Source organism: Penicillium oxalicum, chromosome III (assembly GCF_001723175.1).
Source record: "Penicillium oxalicum strain HP7-1 chromosome III, whole genome shotgun sequence".
Taxonomy (NCBI): Eukaryota; Fungi; Ascomycota; class Eurotiomycetes; order Eurotiales; family Aspergillaceae; genus Penicillium; species Penicillium oxalicum.
In genome coordinates this window covers 3403486-3418390 of record NC_064652.1, presented here as the reverse complement: position 1 = coordinate 3418390, position 14905 = coordinate 3403486, and the positions used below count along the sequence as shown (strand labels likewise).

Below are 14905 nucleotides of genomic sequence, written 5' to 3'. Positions count from 1 at the left end.
GTTGCTTGCCCGGACGTTGCCTTCGACTCCGGTACAATCGATTGTCTCTCAAACAGAGTCCTAATCAACCTTAAAGATGCTCTTGCAACTCCCGCCAGAACTTCTGGCCTTGGTTTGCAAATTCCTCGGCAAAGATGACATCGTCAAGCAGTGTCTCCTATGTTCTACTACCTTTCCGGTTTTCGAAGAGCTCCTGTTTCAACGCCTCCGATAAGATAGGTAACTAACTATCTAGCGCGTCGTGGCTTATAGGAGAATAGGTATGGCCTCGCGATTCTTGAAAACCTGCGGGGCGGATATCAACGCCAAGTACAGAGGGCTCGCTCCATTCTGCTTGGCAGCCGAACGACGGCAAATGGCGCTTGATCCTCATTGTAAAACTTTTCAAGAACTTAGAATATTATCTCTCCCAGTGACAACGGGCGTGGTTGGCATAGTGGAACAATTATTTCGCTCGCCAAGGATTGACATTAACCACCCGTGCCCCACTAGAATAACGCCAGCCATGTATGCACTCAATTCGAGAGCAGTATATATACTACAAGCTCTGCTGTCGGATTCTCGCGCCAATTTCAACACCCAGAGTCTCCGCAGCCAGACCATGTTTCATTTGGCCGCTCAGAGAGCCGATACTGCGTCGGTTCAGATGTCGGTACGGTATCCACGCATCAGCGTCAGCGACCGCAATACGAATGGGGATACGCTACTTCTTCCAGCCACGAAGCAGCTCAGCTTTGGTAATTTCGACCGAGCAGTCCTTGTGTTACTTGATTCTACCAAGATTGATGTCAACCTTCGCGATGTGAAGGGCCGCAGAGCTCTTTGGCGCGCAATAGCTGCCCGCAGCGAAGCTGTAGTGGATGCGATTTTACAGAGGCCAAACGTTGACCTCGGTTGCCACAGCTCAGAAACTACTCCGTTGACACTTGCAGTTCAAAGGCTAATTCCTCGTCAAGTCTATCCTGCGCCACCCAAAGTTTTCCATATAGCCACTCGCAGGGACGACAATGTCTCCAATGTGGACTGCATATCAGTCAGGGCATGCGAATATAGTCAGGGGACTCTTGCGGTGGAAACAGGTTGACATATATCAGAGGAGCCCTTCAGGGACTTGCCCCCTTCAGGTAGCAATAATAAGCCAGCATTTGCCCATCGTCCGTCTTCTCCTACATCAAAGAGATCAAGTTGCAGTTAATGAACGTGGACCTTAACAATGAGTGGCGCTTACATTTGCGGTGACTGCTAGTTAAGACCAGATCGTTAAATGGCTACTAGGTCATCCTAACATTAATGTCAATATAGCCGATGGTCTAGGAAGGAGGCCTTTGTAGTGGGCTGTATATGGGGGGCATTCCAAGACTATACACCTATTGTGGGCAGATTCCCGCACCCACAAAGGTCGCGGTATGAAATGATGAGGCTGTTGCGGAGAAGACGACTTGTAGTTATTTAAGTCCTGGAGTATCCTGGCGTAGGATACTCTCCTAACTAGTTATTGTATTGAGCGATGTAGTATCACTACGAAAATACGTAACTCAGAGCGGAAAGAAAAGATTTGACAGATTACTTGCGATTGAGTTCTAATACCTGTAGAAAGATGGCTGACTCACTGAAATAGTATAATTAAGTTAGGGCAAAAGGCAATATTTTAGCATCAGTCAGTAGTCGCATTCTATAGACTTCTAGAATATCTAGTCTTAGAGGGCGAGGAAGAGAGAGGATAGTGAAAAGAGAGAGTGGTGAAAGGAGAGAGTGGTGTAAAGAGAGAGTGGTGAAAAGAGAGAGTGGTGAAAAGAGAGAGTGGTGAAAAGAGAGAGTGGTGAAAAGAGAGAGTGGTGAAAAGAGAGAGTGGTGAAAAGAGAGAGTGGTGAAAAGAGAGGGTAGTGAAAGGAGAGAGTGGTGAAAAGAGAGGGTAGTGAAAGGAGAGAGTGGTGAAAAGAGAGAGTGGTGAAAAGAGAGAGTGGTGAAAAGAGAGGGTAGTGAAAAGAGAGAGTGGTGAAAAGAGAGAGTGGTGAAAAGAGAGGTAGTGAAAGGAGAGAGTGGTGGAAAGAGAGAGTGGTGAAAAGAGAGAGTGGTGAAAAGAGAGAGTGGTGAAAAGAGAGAGTAGTGAAAAGAGAGGGTGGTAAGTGCGGCCGCTACTGATAGGCCTGCAGGTCTAAAGGCATAGAAGTAATCTGGAGGCGAGATCTCTGGATTGGGGAGTCTATCTGAGGAAGGAAGAAGAGAGAGGGAAAACCCACGAGCGGGGAAAAAAACCCTCAAGGCACATGACTACTGCTAGGCCTAGCAAACATCTGGAGAGGGCAAACTCTCTTAGCTACTCTAGTCAGGACGGGGAGTGCTATCTATACTCTTAACTAAACCGGAAAACCGCGCTAGTTCGAAGACTACAGCAACAAGTTCACTCATCCCAACATAAATATTTCGCCTCTTCCCGTTATGACAGATAGACATTTTGCAACATGACTTTACTTTGTTCCTGGGTTTTGATCATTGCTCTTGTCTGTTCGTATGGGGTCACGTACGCAGAGTTTCGTGATTTTACTTCACCCGCGAGGTCCTCCGGGAAGGTCTCTGTCATCCTGAGTCGACTTTCCTCAACGTCTCAATTCGGCGGTACGACAAACTCAAGTGGCTATGGTGTGAAATACATTGGCAACGTCGGCGATCCCTATGGAAGCAACATCATTGAAGTATCTGAGAGCACGGCCAATCAGTATAAATATGTTTTACGATTCGAAGGTCCAGTGGGAGGAGAAAGGTGGACTGTGGTGATTTGGAATAAAATAGGGCCGGATGGTTTGCTAAGCGGTTGGTATGGCCAGGCCTGCAGAAAATTCATCTTGAAGTCCGGTCAATTTCGGTACATCGCAATCGATGAGAACTCTCAAGGAGGGTGGGCTGCTGCCCCGGAGATTCTATACCGGTCGACTCTCACGGTGGTTACGCTTCTACATGGGGCGAGTATGATTTCGGTTCAGTCATCAACTCTGGCTGGTCAGGATTCGATGTGTCAGCCATAGCCGCACAAAATGCGGGCCTACCAGTCCAAGGCATGAAAATTTGCGATATTCTCACCGGTATCTGTTCTTTTGTCACGAAGGACGCTACCCTTATCCACAATGCCTACATAAGTTCCCTTGCCGAAGTTGGCGGTATCGGAGGTAATCTCTATCCTGGGCCAGTCAGACTCGCCGTGACGATTGGCTACGATACTGCAGCTTAGCCTTGAACGGGCTATTTTACATAGTTTAAACTAATAGGTCCCGCGGAATACAATAAGCCATCAATGTATTCTTGCTTCAGTACCTGGGAAAGATCCCTGTATACGGCTATCATAGCCATGAAAGACAATGCGATTCATAGGCTTTAAATGAAAGGCAGAGCTATCTGGCTGTTTTAATATATGGTTAAAGTCCATGCTTGTAGTTTTGACAAGGTTCTGCATGGTTCTGCAATTCCTGGTTGGTAGGGCCCGAAGGGGTCTCGGCAACAGATGAGCGTTCTGATCTGAACCACAGAAATCGAATTTGGTCAAAACCCTTGCTGTAAACGTAATCTGCGGCTGGAAGGCTTGACGCGTAGGACGTCTATCGATTGTCGAATGATAAAGTAAGAAAGCCTTTTCTTTGTTTGAGCCAAGTACAGAGTGACGAGTAAACAAAAATTTGTGTAGTCTTCGAACTAGCGCGGTTTTCCGGTTTAGTTAAGAGTATAGATAGCACTCCCCGTCCTGACTAGAGTAGCTAAGAGAGTTTGCCCTCTCCAGATGTTTGCTAGGCCTAGCAGTAGTCATGTGCCTTGAGGGGTTTTTTCCCCGCTCGTGGGTTTTCCCTCTCTCTTCTTCCTTCCTCAGATAGACTCCCCAATCCAGAGATCTCGCCTCCAGATTACTTCTATGCCTTTAGACCTGCAGGCCTATCAGTAGCGGCCGCACTTACCACCCTCTCTTTTCACTACTCTCTCTTTTCACCACTCTCTCTTTTCACCACTCTCTCTTTTCACCACTCTCTCTTCCTCGCCCTCTAAGACTAGATATTCTAGAAGTCTATAGAATGCGACTACTGACTGATGCTAAAATATTGCCTTTTGCCCTAACTTAATTATACTATTTCAGTGAGTCAGCCATCTTTCTACAGGTATTAGAACTCAATCGCAAGTAATCTGTCAAATCTTTTCTTTCCGCTCTGAGTTACGTATTTTCGTAGTGATACTACATCGCTCAATACAATAACTAGTTAGGAGAGTATCCTACGCCAGGATACTCCAGGACTTAAATAACTACAAGTCGTCTTCTCCGCAACAGCCTCATCATTTCATACCGCGACCTTTGTGGGTGCGGGAATCTGCCCACAATAGGTGTATAGTCTTGGAATGCCCCCCATATACAGCCCACCACAAAGGCCTCCTTCCTAGACCATCGGCTACATTGACATTAATGTTAGGATGATCTAGTAGGCATTTAACGATCTGGTCTTGTCTAGCAGCCACCGCAAATGTAAGCACCACTCATTCTTGAGGTCCACGTTCATTGACTGCAACTTGATTTCTTTGATCTAGGAGAGACGGACGATGGGCAAATACTGGCCTATTATTGGTACCTGAAGGGGGCTAGTCTCTGAAGGGCTCTTCTGATATATATCAACCTGTTTCCACCGCAAGAGTTCCCTGACTATATTCGCATGCCCTGACTGACATGCAGTCCACATTGGAGACATTTTCGTCCCTGCGAGCGGTTGTATGGAAAACTTTGGGTGGCGCAGGATAGACTTGACGAGGAATTAGCGACGACTTTGAACTGAAAGTGTCAACGGAGTAGTTTCTGAGCCGTGGCAACCGAGTTCAACGTTTGGCCTCTATAAAATCGCATCCACCACAGCTTCGCTGCGGGCAGCTATTGCGTGCCAAAGAGCTCTGCGGCCCTTCACATCGCGAAGGTTGACATCAGTCTTGGTAGAATCAAGTAATACAAGGACTGCTCGGTCGAAATTAGAAAAGCTAAGCTGCTTTGTGGCTGGAAGAAGTAGCGTATCCCCGTTCGTATTGCGGTCGCTGACGTTGATGCGTGGATGCCGATACCGACATCTGAACCGACGCAGTATCGGCTCTCTGAGCGGCCAAATGAAACATGGTCTGGCTGCGGAGACTCTGGGTGTTGACATTGGCGCGAGAATCCGACAGCAGAACTTGTAGTATATATACTGCTCTCGAATTGAGTGCATACATGGCTGGCGTCATTCCAGTGGGGCACGGGTGGTTAATGCCAATCCTTGGCGAACGAAGTAATTGTTCCACTACGCCAACCACGCCCGTTATCACTGGGAGAGATAATATTCTAAGTCCTTGAAAAGTTTTACAATGAGGATCAAGCGCCGTTTGCCGTCGTTCGACTGCCAAGCAGAATGGAGCGAGCCCTCTGTACTTGGCGTTGATATCCGCCCCGCAGGTTTTCAAGAATCGCGAGGCCATAACATCCTTTGCTTGGTGTACGCATTCTTGCGCGGAGCTGCGACTCTGGTGTTGTGACCGCCTAGCGCTGGCGTGTGGGATCTATATATATCTACAAGAATCAAATTGAGCCTTGCTTTGGAGCATACAAGCCGTCCACTTAACTGTGTGCACAGTACCTAGCTGGTGATACAGCCATTCTCGAAATCGGCTTCACCAATCCACTCTTACACTCTCTTTCTCGGCCCCACCGTCAAGGCTTTAGCGCAGATCATTTATTGAGCGGACCGCATTGAAACTGAGGGGAGCGCGTATGAGACGGTAATATAATACGTAATAATACGTTACTGTGTAAGAAAAGAAAACTCATGGAATCCCGTGGAATCGTAGACAGTAAGCTAAAGCAGGTTAGCGTATTTCAGATTCATCTTCCAGGGGTAGGTCGCAAGAGTGTGGAGGCATATAGTACACTGCCCCTTCTGCCGAATTTTAGACCTTCCAGGCTTCCAGGTTCATTCGTGCTCTCTGGATTGATTTGACAAGATAAATGAGTTTAAGAGATATCAAATGTCAGATCTTGATCATGCTCACCAAATTTAATGTTAGTATCGGAATAACAATATTCCTTATTGCTGTACAGCTTACTCGTTATATTACTTATGGCGACATATGACGTTATAAATATTCGCTATGAAAGTAAGTTGTGGAGGAAAATTGTTTATCAGGCAGAAGAATTTCTGTACTAACATTTGAGGATATGTACTTTAAGGATTGTGGGGTTTAGATTAGGCTAGCTAGTTACAGATCGGCTATACCACAAGGTTAAAGTAACGTCTAGACCACTCGAATACCATGTGACAAATAGGCCAAATTGTGTGTCAAAGACAACCGCAAACGGAAACGGACTGATAGCTGTTGACTTTACGGGCTGCAGTTGATTGGGAAGGTCCAAATCATGCGGTGTTTTAGTTCTAGACCCTTCAATCATCCCTAAGAAGATTAGGTGACTCGTGATCTATGATCAATGTATGACATTTGAGATTTTTGAGCTTATTCATCTCGTCTTGGCGTCAAAAAACCTGACAGACTCCATAGTTAAGTGTGCCATACTCGGGACGGAACACGGTTCAGATCACTGCGCGATTGAGGCCGCATTCGATGCTCCATGGTCGCCCCCAAAGCAGCAGGAACGGCTGCTGCTGAAAAACGCTCCATGGAAAGAAATCAATGCTAGGATTGGGAACACCCTGGCCGCCACCCCGTTGGAGGGCACGGTGCGGCAGAAAAACCGATCGTCTCATGTCAGCAGTCTGGGAAGCGGTGCATGCACTTGCGCTCCTTCAAGAGCAAATATACACGGCGTGGCGCGGCCGACGGGTGTTGAGCTTGATCAGCTTCGACGTCAAAGGAGCCTCTATTGGAGTGTGCGAAGAACGATTGCTTCAGAGGATGAAAGCGCGAGGCATACCGGAGGTTCTGCTCCGGTGGGTTGAGGCGTTCTGCTCGGAACGAACGGCGACTATCCAAATCAATGGGCAAATGTCTGAGGTCCAAAGGCTGCCACAGGCTGGACTGCCGCAGGGCTCGCCGCTTTCCCCAATCCTATTCCTCTTCTTCAACGCAGACCTCGTACAACGACAGATCGACAGCCAGGGAGGAGCAATCGCGTTCGTGGATGATTTTACCGCTTAGGTGACCGGACCAACTGCGCAGAGTAATCCGGAAGGTATTGAAGCAATTGTCAATAAAGCACTCGGCTGGGAGAAAAGGAGTAGCGCGACGTTTGAGGCAGACAAAACAGCCATCATACACTTCGCCTCTAATGCTAACAAATCAGACCAGAGGCCTTTCACCATCAAGGGACAGACCGTTGAGCCCAAAGACCATGTCAAAATTTTGGGCGTCCTCATGGACACGAGACTCAAGTACAAGGAGCATATCGTGAGGGCAGCGTCTAAAGGCCTGGAGGCAGCGATGGAGTTTCGGCGACTTCGTGGCTTATCCCCAGCCACAGCACGGCGGTTACTCACATCGACGGTGGCTCCGGTGGTAGACTACGCCTCTAGCGTCTGGATGCACGCTTGCAAGGATAAGGCAATCGGGCCAATCAACCGAGTCCAAAGGGTGGGAGCGCAGGCAACTGTAGGGACATTTCTCACAGTTGCAACCAGCCTGGCGGAGGCAGATGCTTACATTGCCACTGCCCAACACCGTTTTTGGAGACGGGCCGTGAAAATGTGGACGGACCTCCACACTCTCCCAGAAACCAATCCTCTCCACAGGAATACAGCTCGGATCAAGAAATTTAAGAGGTATCACCGTTCACCGCTGTACCAGGTAGCGGACGCTCTGAAAAGCATTGAGATGGAGACACTGGAAACCATCAATCCGTTTACATTAGCACATTGGGAGACACGCATGCAGACCGACGTTGAAGCAATGCCGGCCTCACAGACTGTACCGGGTGGGTCAATGCAAGTCGCAGTCAGCAGTTGCGCACGAAACGGGCTCGTAGGGCTTGGGGTGGCGATCGAGAAGCAACCACCTCGATATCGAAAACTGAAACTGAAGACCTTTTCCGTGACATTAGGCGCAAGATCAGAGCAAGATCCGTTCTCCGCGGAGCTAGCAGCAATAGCACATACATTGAACATGCTAGTGGGACTGAATGATTACAGGATCAGGTTGCTCTCGAGCAACAAAGCCGCGGCTCTCACGATGAGGAACCCTCGACAACAATCAGGCCAGGAATTCGTCTGCCAGACGTACAAGCTGATGAGAAGACTGCGGAGAAATGGAAGCCCTGTCAATATTCTTTGGGTTCCTACCAGCAAAGACATTCAACTGCCAGGTCTGGCGAAAGAGCAGGCCAGAACTGCGACCTAGAAGGATGCCGCCCCACAAGAATCGGTCCCTAGGATGAAGTCGACAACACTGAATATCGTTCGGTCCCAAGCAGCTGCCAGCAACAACTTGCTGGAGAACGTAGGGAGACATTCCAAACGAGTAGATGCAGCACTTCCAGGGAAACACACTCGACAGCTCTATGATCGATTATCTTGCAAAGAAGCGAGCGTGCTAGCCCAACTCCGGACTGGCATGGCTAGACTCAATGGCTATCTCTATCGGATCAATGTGCATGTGGACAAGTAAGAGAGACCGTGGAACACTTCCTCTTTCGATGCTGGAAGTGGACCGCACACTGGATGGAATGGAAATGCTACGATGCACCCATACTCATCGAGGCAACATATCCTGTTTCCTAGGCGATTTCTCGCCTTCGGATGACCAGAATTGGACGCCGAACTTGGAAGCCGTGCGAGCCTCAATACGATTCGCAATCGCCACGGGCCGACTTGACGCTACATAACCACGTCATTCAACACATTGACACCCTTCCCTTAACCAACCTACACCAACCACCTTGTACCAAAGATGGTAGACGCGCTTCAACTGCCGAGGATAGGATGTTGAACACTTGAAGAAGCGCCTTCAAGCCAGGCTACCGACAAAATTACTAACCCACAGGTATTCCTACGATATTGACACGCTAGGAGGACATATACTGAAAGGATCTATGTATGGGCTCGATGGAGATACTGCATATGTACATTAGGACCTGTATTGATAGAGCAGTGACAGTTGCCCTTTCGGCTTAGCCGCTGGGCGTTAATAAATTGTGTGTGTGTGTACCAACACAAGACAAACATGCAAGTAAAGGGCTTGATTTCTGGACGCGGGACCAGTTCAAGGTCTGGCGCGTTATAAGCCCTCGGAAATTGCCCGAGCAATATTTGGTAAACATGCTGATACCTCAGAATCCTTCCTGGAGGACCAGGCGGCCATGTTTGCGATAATAAATACAGTATGACCATCTGAGCCCCATTCTGCAAAGACTTCGCGCGTTTTGTCCCTCGAACTGCGCTCTTCCATGACGGCACAGATTTTACCATGAGTTTTTACTAGGACTCGGCCGAAGACACCAACCTAACTGTAGAATTCCAAATTACAGCGAGCTACAAAGGGACTTCGCACTACAACCATCCGACGACGCTTCCCTGGAACTCCGTCAAGAAGGGGTGACATGGTGTCTAGACTCAAGCTTATAAACGACGCTTCTTATACTCTAAACCTGGTTCCACAAAGCGGACGTTCCTCTTGCTCCCCTGAAAGCAATGGCAGGACCTCTTGGGTGGCCAAGCAGCGCTCACGTGATCCGCACGACCAAAGTGAGCGTATGCTTGCTGCTCATGGGTAAGCTGTTGCACAGACTTTGGAAAACCTCCAATCCTTTGACTAGATGTGTTGCCGCATATTTGAATCGTGAATTCCTCTTGTAGGCTGCCGACGGAGAACGTCACTTTCTTTCGATAGTACCCACAATCGCTGCAGCCATCGTGCTCGCCAACTGGACCGAGGTGGTAATCCTGGGCGGTGCGAAATCTCGCCCCCGGAAACTCTGCCAAGACACCCTTGACAATAGTCGGCGTGTTTTCCCTCGAGCACAGGATCGATCCACGGCAGAAGTATCCCCCATGACCCTTGACTGGGATGTCATCCAGCTCAAAAAAGAAGAATGCGGTCGCCAGGATGGCCCTAACAAGTGTATCAGGAACTCCAAACGGGATGTCAGACATCTCCGTCAATTTTTCAATGTCGTCAAGTCGAGGCAGAGATCCACGAAGACCGTGATCCAACCGGAAAATATCCCAACTAGCGAGTTCAGGGATGTAGTTGAGCGCTTCGTGATATCCTTGGCGGCCGTCCATGCATGGCGAAGATATCATCGCTCGGATCATTCGAGGCAGCGCGCCCTCTCGAAGTGCGTTGAAGGGGCCACGTGTCGGCTCCGAGGCAGGTAGAGAATATCCAGTGCCCACCGATAGAAGAAGGTCGTGCTTTTTAGCCGACGGCCAGATAACAGTAGATTCCTTCAATGCGATTGCGAGGGGATTGTTGGCACGCACACCCCCGTCTTGCATGGGACCGAAGCCTACTAGCGACTTTGCTCGGAAAAAACTACGATTAGTCAGCGTCAGCCAACAATCGTCCCTGCTGATCTTGTAAAACCTACCCTGGAGCTGCGACACTGCATAGGCCACTGGAGCTTTGTCAGCGCTAACTGCATCGGATGCTACTAGAGAAAATCGCTTACGCTTCCCACAAGAATGGGTTCTCAGCCTCGCTCTGCGGAGCTAAGAAGACATATGCCGCGTCGGTATCTCGTTGGCCCAAGCCGCGATAGTTTGCCAGGACACACGCTTTCCCATCGGACGTTCGACTTGTGATAATGGCCACCCGGCAACCGGCTGGGCTAGCGCCACCCGGAACGTCAAACATCCGACGCTGTGGATCAATAGCATGCTTCAATGTATCTTCCAGGTCCCTTGTGTCGTACAGGCCATCTACTAGCATTCGAACACAGCCCCTAATGAGGTTAAGACCGCGAAGGAATGAGGGTGCCATCCGACCGGCAGATGCCCTGAAGATCCCCCGGGCCAAACTGGGGAACCTAGCGAAGCTTTCCCCCGCGGACGACCCATTAAAGAACAGGTCCATTTCTGTCAGTGCGCCTGTGCAAGCAGAGAATCATCAGCTCAAATTTGTGTCACAAGCGCTCGCACAGAACATGTCACGCACCAACACTGGTTCCGGTGCACTGGTCCGGGATTTCAACGACCGATATGCCCCCAAGTCGCTCTTCTAGCGCTCGCAGAAGACCGAGCTGAATGATTCCTCGAACGCCTCCGCCATCCAAGCTGAATATGATAGGACCCTTAGTTGGTGGTAGTCGGCGAACCGTCAAATGGAATGAATGGTCACATATCGGACATCGGAACAGGTCCGTATGGTATTCCGCGGATGGGCTCCTCGTTCCAAATATCACAACACATGTATCACAGATGGTATGTTTACAAGGCATGACATACTCCGGTTGGCGACACATACAGAGAAGGCACGCTGCGGTCGATCGCAGTCCGCCCCATTGACGGTAAAAGGTGGCTATCTTTTGTTGCCGTACGATCGCGGACGACTTGTGGCAGCCCAATTCGGCGAATGAGCGGACAAAATGAACGAGCACGCCTCCAGCGTGAATACGAGGTTCGTCGTCACGCCATGCATCGAGACATTGTGCCTGGTAAAGGGCGTTGAAAACCAATTCGGGTTGAAAGTCTATTCTATGGTTAGAGTTTTATAGTATCGTCAGGGTTTCGCGTGGATCGATTCCGTTCGACGAAGATCTAATCTTACAATGCATTTCAGGGGGATACGCGTCCATAAGGAATGCCGAGGCGACCTGTTCCTCGATTTGGTCCACGGGGCAGGCAGTGGATTCGGCCTGACGCCGGAACTCAGCAAGGCAATCCAGCATGACAGAGCTTGCGTGGCGGGTTTCCCTTGCGACCGAAAGACAGTCTAAGTTGGCATGTCTTGGATCTATTCGCTCGTGAGATCGAATGCTTGCATCCCAGAGAGCTCTGAGGTGAAAAGCCGAGAACACCAAGCCGTTCGCTCTCCGGTCTTCGTGGACGGCCTGGATATCCTCCAAGAGCAAAGACCGCAGCGGTTCGAAAGCCGCGGCATCAGAGAGCTCAGCACGACTACGGAGGTCGAGGATTGTGATACGAGACCGGGTGAAACTATCTCTGACCTCGGAGGCCGATTCGTCCTTGTTACTGTGATTGTCATGAGTCAAGATGATCATCAGGCGCATCAACTCCGGAAGAGGTTGATTGCCGACCGTCAGTTTTCGGGATGGGCCTTGGAGCAAATCCTGCGCCTGTTTCATCTCCGAAGCCGAGCTCACAAAAAGGCAAAGGATTTGGGTCCAAGGAAGAATAAATTGCTTGATCACGTCTTGTTGGACTGTTGCCAATGGCTGAGAACCATTGGGACCAGACATTGGAAATCTCCGATGCTTTTCTGCGGAGCCTCTCAGCGATTTGGTGTCTCCTAGGCCCTTCTGCGTGAATGGGTTGCCCTCGACAAAAATGGTAGGGTTTTGGGTGTGAGCCGTCGACGTGCTGATGTGGAGCCGGGCTAATCCGGATGGTCCTTTACGTGTAACGTTGTTGTGGGGGAAAAGGGCCCGAAGCGCGTTGATGCGTGCACCATTTCCCGCAAAGTAGATCAAGGATGGATACTGTTCCTTGGCGTGGCTCATTCCCTGTACGAGTTCCTCGAACCGGCCAGTGTCCACCAGGGACCAGCCTTCGGCGTCTGAAACAAGGTCCAACCATGCTGCCATTGAGTCCAGAAGGAGGCCCTGTGATAAGAACAAGGATGGGCTGGAGCGTTAGAGACTTTATACAAAATCAGGTTTGAGAACAATGACCTTCTGGTAATTCCTGCGGGCTCCGGCATTACCCTGCGCCTCCGCAGTTTACCAAGGGGGCCCCATAATTGCCAGCCCCAGGACGGGCTTCTAAACAGCTTAAGCCTCGACGAGGAACAATGGTAGATGGGGCCTGGTGCGGCGCTAACCAGAAACAGAATTCCGAGGCTTCTACTGGCGTTTGTGTACAGAGAGAAAAACATCAGCTTTCGGCCCAGAACGCCAACAATACTGACATGAAACCTCCATTAGCGCCTTTGCCATCAGTTTTTCAAACGCGGCTGCCGCATGTTCCGTAAAACCTTCTGGCCTCAAGAACTAAATCTCCCGGAATAACCTCATGGCGACTTTATGAGGTTGGCGATGTCATTTCACAATGAGCATACCACGAGCAGAAAGTGGGTCCCGACAGTAAGATCAAGAGCATTGTTGTGTCCAGAATCTCCGATATAAATATAGAGGTGTTCCCATCCTGAGATTAGATAAAAGCAACAATCTTTCAAGCACTTGGACCATCATACTGTCTGACTTCAATTATGCACACTGGCCATAAGTCTAGCGTGACGGGATTTCTACGAAGACACTCGGGGGACGCAAAATTGGAACTTAATGAGAATGCTGAGGGTATTCAAAGAACAATCACTGCCACAAGCAGAGCCAATGAAACGACTTACGTGCGAATGCTGAGAGAAGAAGCCGAAATGGAGTTGAGATATAATCTCACAGTCAGCATAGCTAACTGGGCTTTACTTGCCGGCTACCTGGTCGTTCCTGGAACTTTTACTTCGTTGCAAAAGTCGAGCCAGGTCCAGGACACGTTGGGCAAGAATAGCGCGGGCCGTGCAGTGATGCATACGATTCAAAACCCGCCCCTTCTTGGTATCGCATGCTTGTTTCTTATGGGCGCAATTTCAGCCTTAGTCATTTTGCTTTATCGATCACCGAAGCCTCGAGGCAACTATCCATGGCTCGTTAACAAACTCTTCACGTGAGGCGACAACACCCCACTTCCTCCTACCATCGTTGCGTAGCTTACAGAAGACTAGGCCAGCTTGTTTGAATGCAGCAGCCGGGCTGCTCACCACATTCGTTAATATTTATACGTCGCGGAGCGGTCACTGGTCGGTGATGGCTATTGCAACAACGGTTGTCACTGGCCTCGCATTTGTTACCTTCCTCGCTTTACTGGCAATCTACAAGTGGGCAAAGTTAGAAAAGATCAAACGAGAAGATAAAGGGATATCGGGACGTACGTGAGTTCCAGGTAAGGGAGGCAAGACATTTCTCGACGTTGCTCTACGGCTTTAGTCACGCCCAGTTCGTCGTAATCGGAGTTCAATGTCCAACGGTCGCTTGCAAATTCCTACCGCCTTAGTGATCGCATGTATAGAGAAGCGCCAGGAGGCTAACCGACCAAACAGAAACAGTAGTCTCCCACTAGAGAACTGTACGATGAAGGTAATGCAACCATGGATTGCAGGAAGTGAGAGAGCAAAGATGTCTATCAGATATAGTAAACCCAATTAGTGTAGAGGTTAGGGCCTAATGAAAATTGAGCTAACAGACCTGTCGAGGTAGGAGAGAGTAAAACCACCACACCGAGGGATTGCAGAGAGATCGTACCAGGAAGGAAAGCAATAGAGACACAGATTCCAATCAGCGTATGGTTATCCTATACTCACGGCATTTGTGAATACGTGAATGGTCCCCATGAAGTATCATCGAGCGATCAAGCCCTCAATGCCGCAGGAGCCTCAATGCCGCAGGAGCCTCAACGCCGCAGGAGGCATCCTGGACAAGTACAAATTCGCAACAGAGGCTGGTGCTACTATACGGAACTGCACAATAAATGCTTAATTCACAATTTGCTTTCCTACATCCATCATCGTCCTTATGCAGTCGCTGATTACTTCAAGGTGTAGAGTGGAATCCGGTATGGCTATCAAATGCCGGCTTTAGTTGCCGGTCCTACCGTTAGTTACTTTGTTCTGGGCAACAGAGTTGATAGACCTACAGGTCTAAAGGCATGGAAGCAATCTGGAGGCGAGATCTCTGGATTGGGGAGTCTATCTCAGGAAGAAGGAAGAAGAGAGAGGGAAAACCCACGAGCGGGAGAAAAAT

The 14905-nt window shown here is 49.4% G+C and overlaps 3 protein-coding genes across 3 annotated transcripts; 2 read left to right on the top strand and 1 right to left on the bottom strand.

Annotated features, from left to right (window-relative positions):
• Positions 1-2462: 2462 nt before the first annotated feature.
• On the top strand, positions 2463-3226 carry POX_c04586 (Allergen; the record flags this gene model as incomplete). Its single annotated transcript, XM_050113454.1, has 2 exons — positions 2463-2964; positions 3018-3226. The coding sequence occupies 2 exons, from the start codon at positions 2463-2465 to the stop codon at positions 3224-3226; spliced, it is 711 nt and encodes a 236-aa protein (XP_049971010.1).
• A 3521-nt stretch (positions 3227-6747) lies between these two features.
• On the top strand, positions 6748-8334 carry POX_c04584 (uncharacterized protein; the record flags this gene model as incomplete). The annotated part of the gene is made up of 2 exons (XM_050113453.1): positions 6748-7077; positions 7141-8334. 2 exons carry the CDS (start codon positions 6748-6750, stop codon positions 8332-8334), a joined length of 1524 nt encoding a protein of 507 aa, XP_049971009.1.
• A 1217-nt stretch (positions 8335-9551) lies between these two features.
• On the bottom strand, positions 9552-12697 carry POX_c04583 (uncharacterized protein; the record flags this gene model as incomplete). Its single annotated transcript, XM_050113452.1, has 6 exons — positions 9552-10467; positions 10523-10549; positions 10604-11021; positions 11089-11207; positions 11379-11622; positions 11701-12697. 6 exons carry the CDS (start codon positions 12695-12697, stop codon positions 9552-9554), a joined length of 2721 nt encoding a protein of 906 aa, XP_049971008.1.
• Positions 12698-14905: the final 2208 nt, after the last annotated feature.